This window comes from Fragaria vesca, linkage group LG6, assembly GCF_000184155.1.
Source record: "Fragaria vesca subsp. vesca linkage group LG6, FraVesHawaii_1.0, whole genome shotgun sequence".
Taxonomy (NCBI): domain Eukaryota; kingdom Viridiplantae; phylum Streptophyta; class Magnoliopsida; order Rosales; family Rosaceae; genus Fragaria; species Fragaria vesca.
This window is the reverse complement of record NC_020496.1, coordinates 7936367-7950808: the sequence shown is the minus strand read 5'-3', so window position 1 is coordinate 7950808 and position 14442 is coordinate 7936367. Positions and strand designations below refer to the sequence as shown.

General features: G+C 38.2%; 3 protein-coding genes across 3 annotated transcripts in view; 1 reads left to right on the top strand and 2 right to left on the bottom strand.

The window, feature by feature from the left end:
* The first annotated feature begins 4129 nt into the window (after nucleotides 1–4129).
* On the top strand, nucleotides 4130–6220 carry LOC101294386 (pentatricopeptide repeat-containing protein At3g09060-like). The gene has a single exon (XM_004305098.1). It carries the CDS (start codon nucleotides 4130–4132, stop codon nucleotides 6218–6220), a length of 2091 nt encoding a protein of 696 aa, XP_004305146.1.
* Nucleotides 6221–7154: 934 nt separating this feature from the next.
* LOC101294959 lies at nucleotides 7155–8587 on the bottom strand. The gene is made up of 2 exons (XM_004302622.1): nucleotides 8255–8587; nucleotides 7155–8165 (listed from the first exon to the last, which is right to left on the bottom strand). The coding sequence occupies exons 1-2, from the start codon at nucleotides 8585–8587 to the stop codon at nucleotides 7722–7724; spliced, it is 777 nt and encodes a 258-aa protein (XP_004302670.1). The 3' UTR covers nucleotides 7155–7721.
* Nucleotides 8588–9038: 451 nt separating this feature from the next.
* The window catches only part of LOC101294097 (peptide transporter PTR5-like), a 9649-nt gene continuing 4245 nt past the window's right edge, over nucleotides 9039–14442 (bottom strand). Inside the window, exons 5-8 of the mRNA XM_004305097.1 lie at nucleotides 11245–11362; nucleotides 10946–11163; nucleotides 10172–10722; nucleotides 9039–10032 (exon numbers count right to left, since the gene is read on the bottom strand). Of these exons, the coding sequence (XP_004305145.1) occupies nucleotides 9219–10032; nucleotides 10172–10722; nucleotides 10946–11163; nucleotides 11245–11362 (1701 nt within the window). The 3' untranslated portion in view covers nucleotides 9039–9218. The remainder of the gene's footprint in view (nucleotides 10033–10171; nucleotides 10723–10945; nucleotides 11164–11244; nucleotides 11363–14442) is intronic.

Below are 14442 nucleotides of genomic sequence, written 5' to 3'. Positions count from 1 at the left end.
GCCCGAGCCTAGCAACTGGTAAAGCCCAGACCGTTACATACAAAGAAGAAAGTAAAAATTTCCTACTAAATCAGAAACGAGATAGACATGAAAAAATATCTTCAAAAGGAAAAATGCCGTCCCATTACTCCATTTGATCCGCTGGCATCGAAAGACATGGGAGACCGTCCACCGTGGTGGCTGGTGAGCCCATCCTTTCATATGTAAACTAGCTTATATACAAAGGTATACGAACCCTAGAGTCTCTACTCAAGTCAAGTCTATCAAAAATAAACCAAAATTATTATTTTTAATTTTATATTAATTTAACATTGACATACTCTTAATTCTATAAAATACGCAACGATAATGTGCTTATGAAGTGAAAACTCGAGCCCTATATTTCATTTATAAGACTAGTACTCCACTTAACAAAACAAGATATTAAACCGAGATAGCAATTTTTCATTGGAGGTCAAGAAAACGAAATATATCCGTACATGCGAGAGGAATATAATTCCTTCTGAGTTCTTCTCTTCTTTTTCTCTGTTTTTTTTTTTGTTAGAAGGGAGTTCTTCTGCTTCTTCCTCTCATTAACATAGACATGATATTATAAGTACCTGTGTTGTTTCGGCCGTTCGGGGTCGTATGTTTACTTGTACAGCTGATCGACATATGTCCTACTCAATTTTCTCTAGGAGACAAAACAACTGAATTAGAAGTTCAATCAATGTCCTCTAATGTAGCAAAGAAACAACCAATACAATAAACCGTTTTCTAATTAAACTTCATAACATAATTTCATCGGCTTAAGCTAAAAACATACATATATTAAAATTATTTTTCTTTAAAAAAATTAAAATTATTTTTTCAATTTGTTCTAGAAGAATAAAGTATTCATTAATTACTTTATCTTAGCTGAAATATATTTTTGGAAAATATGAGAAATTAATGATATGATAGTTAAGGGGACTCGGATCTCTTCATGGGAAATCGAGGACCTCGTATTGCCTCACAAAATCATCTCATCCAAATTTAATCTATAACCAGAGTTTCTCTATTTGCAATGAGGAAAAAGATGAAGACAACTGTGAACATATTTTCAAAAATAAAGTAATTAAGATAAATCTTTTATGTACATTAAGATTGGATGACCAAAATACATCAGACAATATGAGGTCCTCTTCTAAGAGGAAAAGATGATCCGAATCATAAGTAGTAATTATATTTAAGAGCAGATTTCAGCTGGCTAGTGCTACTCAAGTAATGAAAAGATAAACATGCACATATGCATGCGCACCCCCATAAATTTCGCCAACGCCATTATGTCAAATTATTGTGTCTTATTACACCTAGATCATTATTGTCCATTGCTATGCAAATCATTTCTATTTAGCAATAAAGGGACACTCTTGCTAAGTCACGTAGTTCTATTGAGAAATTAATTTATCAACATGTTACACAAATTTAACATGCATATGTATCGGAGCTTGACTCATTCCCTTATAACAAAAAATGAAAAAATTAACGTGTATATGCATAGAGTGATCGCATATTGGGCAAAAGGATTGGAGATTAATTCTTGCCAATGTAAATGTCATAGCTCTGTATTGCTTTTAGAGTCAATTGAGCTAAGTTCGTCACACGCCATATGCATAGAGTGATCGCATATTGGGCAAAAAGATTGGAGATTAATTCTTGTCAACGTAAATGTCATAGCTTTGTATTTGCTTTTAGAGTCAATTGAGCTAAGTTCGTTACACGTCATTAGATTGTGATTTATGAATTTGTTGTCTACTATATCATTTAAAATAATTATTATTATCGTTTTCTCTTGAAATTATCTGGACATCAAGTTTCTTTCCTTAATCAAGTAAAAGAGTTGTACATTGAATCGTGGAAAAAAAAAAGGTAAAAAAAGTATGCTCATGATTACAAAGGAAAAAATAGGAGGCAAAAAGGATACTCTAATTACCCCACACACATACAAATCAGAGGCTTTTGATTTTTCCATTTTTTTTTTTTGTTGAAAGAAAAATTGTGAATAGCATGTATGATCAACCACTTTAAACAAAGCCTCCATCTTGGACCCAACATGCCTGCTTAAGCTTCATTCACATTTTGTACCAAGGAGTACTATACTATATACTAAAGAAGACTTATATTTGATCATGTATGTCTCCAATGATTTGTGCCGCTAATCACTCCACATGACATCTTTTCAACCCAAAAACTTGAGGGATAGTGTTAAATGGTATTTAGATTTAATCGGGTTTACGTCTCTTATGCAACCTAAGGGCTAAGGCAGCCCAAGGGATAGTTCATACTTCATATAATTCATGCTTCATAGTTCATCCTTCATAGTGGCCGAAGATGGTCATCATTGGACTTAGATTTAGGGCAATTAGGCTAAACATGAGGAGGTCTACCATGGATTTTACTGGTTGTAGTGAAATTTCCAAGTGGGATTTCCTATCATAGCCTTGAAAAGAACCATATGATTATACAAAGTAGAGTGAAGGAATCCCAAGAAAGAATGTAGAGTTTGGCATGTTACCAAAGCGAGACAAAGGCAAAGAAGCATACAAACTGGGCAATATCTAGGCATAAAACACTTCTTAGGGATTTACAAATATTCCAAGCAGATCTTAGGGTGCTTTGAGAGCTAGTCTTGCTCACTGCCATATCTTAGAAATTTACAGTTTAAAAGAGAAAAAGAGGAACTTCTGCCCTATAGTTTAGTATTAAAATTGCATGAAAATCATCAGCAGAAAATGTTTTTTTTCAAAGGTGAAGAAGAGATATATAGGGAGAAAAAAGAAAAAGATGGTCTTTGCTTTCTTTGCCCTTTCTCTTTTGAGTGGTAAAGTTGTGAGAGAGCTGGAGAAGTATGCTTGGAAAGTGTGCTTAAAAGAGAAAGAGTTCACATAAGAAAGATCCCAGTTTTTCCAAATTTCTTTTGGAACCCGACTTTGGTGATCTAGGTGCTTCAAGTTTATATACATATATAACTACAGCTATACTAACTAAGCTCTTTGCTGGGTTTTGAGAAAGCTCTTTATTAATGTGAATATGGGCTTTAATTTGGCCGATGATCTTGACTAGGAGGAGAAATCTACTTCCATTATGTATATAAAAGAGCTAAGCTGACTCATAATCTTGATGATGGTTCTATTCAACAGATCTGTCCATTACAGAATCTTCAGCTAGCTTCTTCAAAACAACATACTGAAGCAATTACAACTTCATTACAAGAGCATCTCCAATGGAAGGTGTTATTTTCTTTTGTTCAAATTCAAATTTGACATCTGATGTGGATTTTGTACATTTTTCCTTAATTTTTCTACTTCCAACCCAGCTGTTAACAAATATATATATATATATATATATATNTATTGTTAGAATAAGTATTTATTATAACATTACAGCTCTATCTCGTTCGGTAGTAACTTAGGTATAGAAGAGAGAGAGAGAGAGAAGAAGAAAAAAAAAAAACAACAAAAAAAAAAGGATAGTAGCCCATGGGACTCTCAAATTTGACAGGATGAATCTAAAATGTCATCCCTGTAGCAAATAACATATGCGTTCGAGCTGTTTTTCAATTGTCAAATATAGCTATTGAGACTCCACGTAGGAAATGACATCTCCACTGGAGATGCTCCAAGCATGCAGCACATACATGTCATATATAGCGTTGAGGTATTTTGATCAGCATACTGCATCAATTGGTATAAACTTTCTTTGTAAGTGATTAAATCATTTTTTATATTAAATAAACAACTAATATATTATAACGAGTTTGTTGTGAGTCAAACTCACGAGGTCTCACTTATAAAAAGAGATTTATGCCACTAAATCAACGGTACTGGGCAATTAAAATCAAATTTAACATGTTACTTTCGAGTTTTTGTTTTTTGTTTTTAGGAAATGTTAATTTCGAGATTTTGTATAGTTCTGTGTAAAAATATTATGTGCAGGTTGGCTCAGTACAACCCACCCATCTTCATTACGGGCCACCCAGCTATTCGGCCCAAAAAAACTAAAAACTAAAACCCAAAACCCCTCTCCCGCTTTCCATTTCATTCACTCTGAAAACCTTTGCCTCCGCCCTAAGGTTTCCAAAACGATGCCACAAAAATGAGAGACTGCCATGGTCGACTTCCCCAAATCCCTCTCCCCCAAACGCGTCCTCAAACTCCTCCAAGCCGAGAAGAACACCCACTCCGCCCTCGCCCTCCTCGACTCCGCCACCCGCCACCCCAACTACTCCCACTCCCCGGACGTCTTCCACCACATTCTCCGCCGCCTCTTCCACCCCAACCTCGTCTCCCACGTCACCCGGGTCCTCCAGCTCATCCGGACCCAGAAATGCCAATGCCCCGAGGACGTGGCACTCACTGTGATCAAAGCCTATACCAAAAACTCAATGCCGGATAAAGCTCTGGAAATCTTTCATCAAATGCGCGAGATTTTCGGGTGCGAGCCCGGTATCCGGTCCTACAATGCTTTGCTGAATGCCTTCATAGAGTCGAATCAGTGGGACCGGGCCGAGCAGTTGTTTGCCTATTTCGAAACGGTGGGGTTGGTCCCCAATTTGCAGACTTACAACACTTTGATTAAGATTTCGTGCAAGAAGAGGCAGTTTGAGAAGGCGAGACGGTTGCTGGATTGGATGTGGGAGAAGGGTTTGAAGCCTGATGTGATGAGTTACGGAGTTTTGATCAATGCGCTTGCGAAAAATGGGAAGATGGGGGATGCATTGGAGGTGTTCGACGAAATGCCTGAGAGAGGAGTGAGTCCTGATGTCATGTGTTATAATATTTTGATTGATGGGTGGTTTCGGAGAGGGGATTACGCGGAGGCGAAGGAGGTTTGGGAGAGGTTGGTGATGGACTCGGGGGCGTATCCAAATGTTGTTAGTTATAATGTGATGATTAGTGGGTTGTGCAAGTGCGGGAGGTTTGGTGAGAGTTTGGAGATATGGGATAGGATGAAGAGGAATGAAAGAGGGTGTGATTTGTTCACTTGTAGTTCTTTGATCAACGGGTTGTGTAAAGCGGGGAATGTGGATGAGGCGGAGATAGTTTATAAGGATATGGTTGGGAAGGGAGTGATGCCGGATGTGGTTGTGTATAATGCAATGCTCAATGGATTCTGCCGAGATGGGAAGATTGGTGAGTGTTTTGAGTTGTGGGAGGTGATGGAGAAGGGTGGTTGTCGTAATGTTGTGAGTTATAACATATTGATCAGAGGGTTGTTTGAGAATGGGAAGGTGGAGGAAGCAATGTCTGTCTGGGAATTGATGCATGAGAAGGCTTGCGTTGCGGATTCCACAACGTATGGAGTATTAATTCATGGACTGTGTAAGAATGGTTACTTGAACAAGGCTCTGTTGATTTTAAAAGAGGCAGAAAATGCAGGAGCTGATCTCGATATCTTTGCATATTCCTCATTGATTAATTGGTTATGCAAAGAAGGGAGACTAGATGAAGCAGCCAGGCTACTTGATCAGATGGCCAAGTGTGGCTATAAACCAAATCTTCATGTCTGCAATTCGTTGATATATGGCTTTATCCAAGTTTCCAAACTTGAAGATGCAATTTGTTTTTTCAAGGCAATGTCCACCAAGTACTGCTCTCCAAATGTTGTCTCCTATAATACTCTGATAAATGGCTTGTGCAAAGTCAGAAGATATAGCGATGCATATGTGTTTGTGAAGGAAATGCTGGAGAAAGGCTTGAAGCTAGACGTGATCACATATAGTCTGTTGATTGATGGCCTTTGTCAAGGCAGGAAGATTGACATGGCCCTCAATTTGTGGAATCAAGCCCTTGACAAGGGATTTGAGCCTGATGTAACTATGTACAACATTATGATTCATGGACTTTGCTCTGCAGGCAAAGCTGAAGGTGCTTTGCAGCTATATTTTCAGATGGGGTGTCGGAATTGTGATCCGAATCTTGTGACGCACAACACCCTAATGGAAGGTTTTTACAAAATTAGAGACTGTGGAAAGGCATCTCAAATTTGGGCTCGCATTTTAAAGGTTGGGCTACGACCAGATATAATTTCCTATAATATCACTCTCAAAGGGCTTTGTTCAAGCAGTAGAATATCAGATGCTGTTGGGTACTTGGAAAAAGCTTTGCATCATGGAGTTCTTCCAACTCATATAACGTGGCACATACTTGTTAGAGCAGTGGTCAACGATAGGGCCACTTCACAGTCTTCTTGGGGTTAAGGTAGTGTGAAGGTAAGTTTCACTCCGGTTGCACGTCTGTGTTCATGTCATTAGTTGCATTGCTGCTGTAGAAGTTGCAGGATGAGATATCCATAGTTCTCATTTTGTTCTCTATTCAAATTTGTTAGGAATTGTGATGCTTTCAACTACCACCCCATGCTTGAAGTGAGCCATGGCCTTCTTGAGAGAGTCCTCAGGAGAGTCGTCAGCTGCCAAGATACTAATAAGACCATGCACATTGGTGTATTCTTCATGAAGAACATGCTTTTCTTTCAAAAGTGATGCAAGGTAAGAATGATATCTGAATATCACACGCGCGCGCGCACACACACATATATTGTTTTTTTCTTTTTCTTTTTTTCTTTTTTTTGCAGATGTTATTTTTCTCATTGCAAAAATCTTTCTTGCTGCAGGTAGAAGCTGAGTTCTTTTACAAGTCAAAAACAGCACATCAGATCACTAGTTGACAGAAGTGTGAGTTTCCTGATTCTTAACAATGTTTCTCACCAGATTTTAATGTCTATAGCAATTCAGTTCTCATTTAGGATTTTATGCAACTCTTGCACCGTAGTGGGTTTAAAAACAACTAGAATAATTAAAGACCTAGAAGTGTGAACTTAAATAATTAAAAGTTCATGAAGCATCATATATGGTAACTCAGTTACACAGTTGTTGGTGGTTCCAGTAATACCACCAAGATCCTTTTGATGATGCTAAAGTAATATGCTTGTTGTATCAAACCCAAGTTGTGAGATCCGCTTGGGGTTATTGTCATGCTATATTTTGATTAACCTGCAATTTTGTAGCTCCTGATGCAGGGTGGGTGCTGAGTTTTATTATGGATCCTAGACAAGACCTCATATCACTATGTGGCAGAAGTATGAGTTCTCCGAGATACTAGAACACCAACCTTCATCACCATCTTTAGTGTATATACAAGTCTGTTCTCAATTTTGGGTCTATCTGCATTTTGTTGTCTTTGTAAGTTTAAATACATACAGCAGCTTTAATTGAAATCTTAGATTCATTAATCAAGAAAACTGGAGGCATGTTTAGCATGCTATATAATGATATTGTTCGTTAAGCATCATATATGGTTTTGGTGATTGTAGTAGTATCACCAAGATCACCTTTTGATGATGCCAAAGCAAAGAGCTTGAAATATCACCATCAAGTAGTAAGATTTACTTGGTGTTATTTATCATGCTACATTTGTTTTGCTGGGTTACAGTACAACTGAGACTGTTTTCAAATTCTTTTCTTGGGTGGGTAAATACTAAATACATGAAAAGTATTTGAAGTTAGATTTTTCTTGATAGGCCACACTTGTAAAAGGATATATATGGTGTGTTCTCATGCTATGTACTTTCTGTTTATTAATACAATTGACTTGATCTTAAGAAACGAGATCCTCCTAATATGTAAATCCAAGCTATATTTATCTAATATAATTAAGTTTAAAAAGTTTACAGCATAATATTTTTCCTTGAAGGGCAGGGAATCACCTTCTTTCTTCCTCTGTCTTCTTCTCTTCTGCTCTTTCTTTTTCTGATAGCATTTTCTGCTCATAGATGAACTGAGTGACCAAACCCACTAAAATTACCCCAAGAATTGCAACTTTTCTCCAATCGGGTGTTGAAGTGATGAAAGAGTCAACGATTTCTATGAGTAGCAGGCCAATTAATACAAGGTAAATATTCCTCCTGGTTTCTGATCCTGCACTTTTTTTTGTAAGCTCCTTGATCTTCTTTATTTCCTCTGTAGCGTTTACCTTTTCTTTTGGTTTTCCCTGCGTCAGATTCTTGAAAAATAACCCTTCATTTCGGTCTTTTGCAATCTGATCTTCGAATGCTGCTAACTCGTTTTCATTTTCTTCAATCTCTGATATGTTCACACCTGTAGATTCCTCAAACGCCTGCATGCGGCTGTCCATATTCTCCATTATCTGCTCGTCACAAATGAATAAGTATCAACAGATTATCATAGCAAGTCGCTTTTTGTATCTTTAATGCAGATTTAGGAACGAAAACAGACCCTAGCACTGGCTTCATCCAGTCCTTTGAGGGCATCTTCTCCAATCTTGTCAAACTCCGCATTAGCATCTTCTCCGAATTTAGTAAGATATTCTGATCTCTCATCCAAGTATTCTGCAAGCCGGACTTTCTGAGCTTGAAGCATTGCTATCCTCACCAGCATCTCTTGCTTTTGAGTATCTCCTCCAGGCGAAGGAGTCTCTGGTTCGGAATCGGAATCATTGGACTTGCTGAAGCGCAAGATGGAGTTCTTTGTGCTGGGAAATCTTCCCGACTGTAAAATGGTATGTCTGGTGGCGGTGAAAGAGGTTTGAATGTGTTTGAGGGCAATCATCTTATCCGCTTCAGTTTTGGCTTGTTTTGGAATAAATGAAGAGGAGAAATAGAGAGGAGAGATATTTTTTATATATCTGAAAGTGAAGTCCTTCTGAGCCTCTCATGTGTATTGCATTATCCATTATCTCTAGACAGAAATGATTGTTAAAAGAGTGAGACTTTGTCACCTCATTATGTCTAAGAAAATAATGCCTCTATTTATCGAATTACCGTCTTTTCTTGGATTAATTATTCATCGATCACATCAAAACTCACTTTTCTTCGAGGATGGTGTTGCTAGCTTCGGCTCTATGTCCTGATTCATAGAAGACTGATGTAGCATCAGATTAATCGGGTAAGAATACTGTAATGCAAGAAAGCTTAGGGCATGTACCTATAATGATACAGAAAGGAAAAATGCAGGTTTTGAACATTCTCTCTACTTTAACACTGATTAATGCGCATGAAATCAAACTAAACAGAAATTGAGATAATTAACAAACAAACCATAATCTATTTGGAAATTAACACACAAATCCCTAACCATGTTTTTTAGTATCAAACCTTAAATGACAGAAAGACAAACTACAATAGCAGACAAGCTAGCTTATTCACAGGTTCCAGCGCTCCTCTTGTGCCTTTGTACTGGATCAGTGATCCACTGTTTTCTTGTAGGTATACCACTTAGCAATCAAGAGATACACAAGGAAGTTAATGATGCTGAGAAGGGTCAACACCCAATAATAATAGTCAAGATGGCCTCTGTTCAAGTTATCAGGAATCCAACCAAGCTTCCCATTTCTTGTGGTAGTTTTAGTTACAATGGTAACAAGCAGAGTGCTGAGGTAATTTCCCAATGCAATAGTGGTGAGTGAGAGTGCAGAGCACAAGCTTCTCATAGCATCAGGTGCTTGGTCATAGAAAAATTCCAACTGTCCAATGAATGTGAATACTTCTGCACATCCAATAAGGAAGTACTGGGGAACTTGCCAAAATATTGTCATGGGGATGTACTCGCGGTCATAGTAATTGTTCTTCTGCACAATCCGAAGCCGAACAACCTCCAAGATCCCAGCAACAACCATGGAAAATACAGATATGACAAGGCCAATCCCCATTCTCTGTAGCTGAGTGAAACCTCTTGGATGACCAGTGAACTTTCTTGCAAAGGGGACAATGACTAGGTCATATATAGGAGCCCAGATGAGGACACTGACTGTGTCAAAGAGGGATAGAGATGCTGATGGAATCTTGAAGTTAGGGCCCATATGTTGATCCAGTGTGTTGCCTTGCAAAACAAACATTGTGCTCATTTGACTGTAAACTGCAGCAAAGACTATCCCAGATGCCCATACTGGAAGTAACCGGATAACGGCCTTGAGCTCCTCTACTTGAGTAACTGTGCAGACTTTCCATGGGTTTTCCAAGCTCTTCAGGTCCTCCACAGCAGCCTTGTCAAAGAAACTAAAATTTGACACAATAAGAGGCTTAAATCGCTTACACAAAAATTCCAGTACTGATATTTTTGTTCCAAAGAATTGGATATGATATCTGTAAATTATTTTAAGTAGCTCACTGAATTCTAGTTTTAAGTACCACTTACCTTAACTTGTCTGTGTGCTCAAGCTTGCGGCTTCCTTGGATACTACTCTCAGCATCTCTTGTTTCATAAAGAAGAGACTTGTCATCCGGGACTTTTACATTGAAGTTCCTGCAGGATGCAACAATGACCTGAATAATCCTTGTGATGGGACTCCCTCCAGGTTTCTGAAGTCGATACAATGAACTACCCACGAAAAAGAACACAACTGCTATGGCCATTGCAACTGCAGGGATCCCAAAACCCCAGTCCCATCCTACATTCATTTGTATATAGACCAAAACTGAGGAAGCAATCATTGCACCAACATTGATTGACATGTAAAACCAATTGAAGAAAGAGCTCTTCTTTTCCTTCTCAGTATCATCTGTTTCATCAAATTGATCAGCACCAAAAGATGACACGCACGGCTTGATTCCACCAGTACCTAGTGCAATCATGTACAGAGCTACAAAGCAGGCTGCTATTTGTGATGAAGTTGCGTGGCAACCAGAGCTGTCGCATGATGGTTTTAGTCCATTGATAGATGCAGTCAGAGACAAGAATCCCATCCCCTGGACAAAAACGCAAGATTTTTCAATATATTTTTGGAGAACATACAAAACAACAATTTTATCTAAAGGAAATTTTTTTGATCAAAACTTCTAGGAGCAGATACAATAAATTTGACAAGATACAGATTAAAGTACCATCTCCATTTGAATTGAATAACATGAGAACTAAAGCATATGCGTTATAGGCCACTTAGAGAGGAGTAATCGTGCGGAGAAAACTTACAAAAACATATATAATTGAGAAAATTGCAATCGTCCAATATCTTCCTAAGTATGCATCAGCTAGGAAGGCTCCTAACAATGGTGTGACATAGCAAGTTCCAGACCAATTGGTGACATTGTTTGCTGCCGCGGCATTTCCCATGCTGAGTTGTTTCTGAAGATAGTTCACCAGATTAGTACTCATTCCATAGTATGCCAATCTTTCACAGCATTCATTTCCTGCAACAGAATCATTTAGGGATCAATTTATTGGGAGAAGCAAAACCAATTGGATTCACAATAACACCAGTAAAACCATACCAAGAATAAAGCGGCATGCCTTCCAATTTCCAGTCTTCCTCTTGTTAGCAGGGTTTTTACGAATGTCCACAGTGCCATCATTTGTATAATCATCTTCCGCCAAAGCCATCTTCTGGCACTTGTTTTGCTTGCTGTTTAAAACAAGAGAGTCACCTACAAAATCATCTAACATAAGAGCTAAGATAAGACTGAATCATGACAATTTCAAAGTGAAAACATTGGCTGGGAGCCCAAGACATATCCAAACACTAAGCGAGGTTGTTAAAAAAGAATTGCTAGATTCTCAAATATGTAAATTTCACTCAGCATCGGACTAATAGTGCCAACCTTACAAACACATCTGTCTATCTTTTTAAAGAACTTTTATGATTATTGTAGTTCAAGCAGCTTGTACGTAGAGCATTTGTATCTGACAGAACAAGGCTCAAAAACTGGCATACATATGTTCATATGTCACATGTCATAAACAAAAATGAAACAGAAACTAAGTAAAGCAGAGGCAATGGCGAAATGCGGTTATCATTGCGAAAGTCACCATCTTCATGAATAGAAAAAGGATGGCTCAACGTAAAAAGATGAACTCAAAAACCCATTATCGTATTCTAATGAACAAAGTAAAATTAGCAGAGAGGATGTCATAGCCTCAAACTTTTTTTCTGAATTGAAGGCGAAAAACAAAAACCTACCAAGCATTACAAAAACCCAGTAAACATATTAACAACACTGAATTTACACAAACAAAGCAATGGAAAAGCAAGCACTCAATAGCAACATTCAGGGTCATTCTAGACAAGTTTGAAGCATCTTTAAGAACAAAGAAACCACCGTTCTCAATCTAAGAAATTCTACACGTTTGACATGAAAGCTACTATTCCAGACTGAGAGAGAGAACAAGGGAAGAAGAAAAGAGATAAAAAGACTGAATCTTTATGTGGTATCTGAGCAACTGATATTTACAGTACTCATGGAGGTGTAGACAGAACACATACCTGTGAAGTTTGGAGTGAAAAAAAAAAAATGAAAAGGGGCGATTAAAAGAATAAATCTTTTATGGGGGTTAATGACTGGTGATTAGGGTTATCAATTAGTTTCATTGAGACTTAGAATCAGAGCAAAAAGAGGAAGAGCCCGGTTCCTGCTCGGACTGGCAAAGAAAGAACCACGAAAATATATGGAAATAGAATCAAAGTGGATCTTGGACTCTCCTTTTTAAGTCTTTACACGCCGTAATAATAATTACATTTACCGTTGTTGGATGGATGAGTGTGCATGATGAACTGTAAATAGCAATTGGGTGAAAATATATGTTGTTGACTATTGATATAAAACAGCTACTGTATCAATTCATCAATTTTTTATTTTTTACTGTTAGTATGATCCAAGATTAAAATCTTACTAATGAGGTTGCTTGATCAAGATGCTTTTTGTTTCCTTCTTTTTTTGCTTAGAAGACTCAAATTGTGTCAGGAGCAAATTTGTCTTCGTGTAAATATGGAAGTGTCCAAAAGAGTGATGTGCAAAATTTAACATTATGCAATTATTTGGGGGGTTTTGTGGTGTACCAACGTCACAACTTTAATACTACAAATGCTTTGCATAGTTCTAGAAATTGACGGGTTGATCTTAGAAAGGCAATCTTATTCTTTGTACAACTTGGAAAATTGTCATTTTAAGAAAACGTGTGATTTCGAAATTTATAGGATTAGGTTATATGATCTCATTGTAGGTTCATGATCATGTAATCATGTATCAAGGCTTGTTTATCGTACAACTAAGAATATTCTTTTTTTTAGGATTTGGAAATCCATACAAATTTAGAATTAGGTTACATCACAATGTGTGTCCGGAAATTTTTAGTAAGTTTACCATGTATCTGAAATCCTTGCAAAGTTCATCTATTTACCAAACCAGAAAATTCAGAAAATCTAACAATTTCATCTTAGAAAGGCAATTTTATTTATCGAACAACTCAATCAATTATGTCTTTTATAGAGAATGTGTCTGATTTTGAAATTGAATAAGAGAATTAGGTTGTATCCTAATTTGTCCGGGATCTCTTTGTAGGCTAGGTACATCATGTACTTGGACTCCTTGGTGACAAAATGTCACATCCCGACCCTTATATTTTTACCTTATTTACTAGCGTGTTTATAATAAGAATTTTACCGTCCCGATCATTGAGTAAATAGTTTAATTGGTCCCTAGAGGGGTTTCGGGGACGATTATGTGCGGAGGATAATTCGTATGGGGAAAATACGACGACGGTAAAAATAGTAAATTTTAGCTAGTAAAAGGTAATTTTTATTCGGGTATTATTTTTTCGGGGTGTTGAATTTTAGAATTTTGGGTTAAAAGGAGTGTTGGGTCGGCTGGGCGAGCCCAATCCATTTCTTCTTCTTTTCTTTTTCTCTCTCCCTCCCGATTTTCCCTCTTCTCACCCGGTTTTCCCCTCTCTACACCCAGAAGAATTTCCGGCCGCCCTCCCGCCGCCGTCCGGCCACCAACCGCCGCCGCACCGGTCCCAATCGAACGGCCTCCAACCCAGCTTCCATTCTAGGCCGGTAGCAGCCCCCCTAGCGCCGCCGTGAGAGAGAGGTGCCGCCCGAAAGCAAAGGCTGTCCCGAACTTCCCTTCGCCGGAACTTCCTCCTCCGGCCACCAATCCGGGCAAGCTTGGTACGGTTTTGTAGCCCTCCTCCCGTGCAACAACCCCTCCAAACAGCTCCCTCCCTCTTGAGCTAGGTAAGGAGAAATTTGAGGTGGAAGTTTTATGGTGTTTAAGTTGTCTTCGTTCGATTAGCCTAGTTAGGCTTGGAATTGGGTGATGTGTTAGTCATGAAAGTTGTAGAGGAGATTGAGAGGAAGATTCTGTTAAAATTTGGTAGCTTTTGCAGGTCGCCGGAGTTGGTCGCCGGCCGCCGCTGTTTTGGGAAATTTTGTGGTTTTTGATGTAGAATATTAAGATGATATTATTGAGGTGATTTATGGAATTTTTGGATGAGATTTGGATAGGTTTGTGAATTTTCGAAGTTTGATATTTTTGGCGGTTAATTAATGTAGAATCCGGCCGTAGGATTTAAGTCGTATTTTGAGGAGGTGGTATTTACGACTGTTGAGTATGATAATTAAGTTCGGATCGTTCCGATTTAAGAATATCGAAGTTAGGCAATGATGAGCGTATTTATGGCTCTCGGGTTAA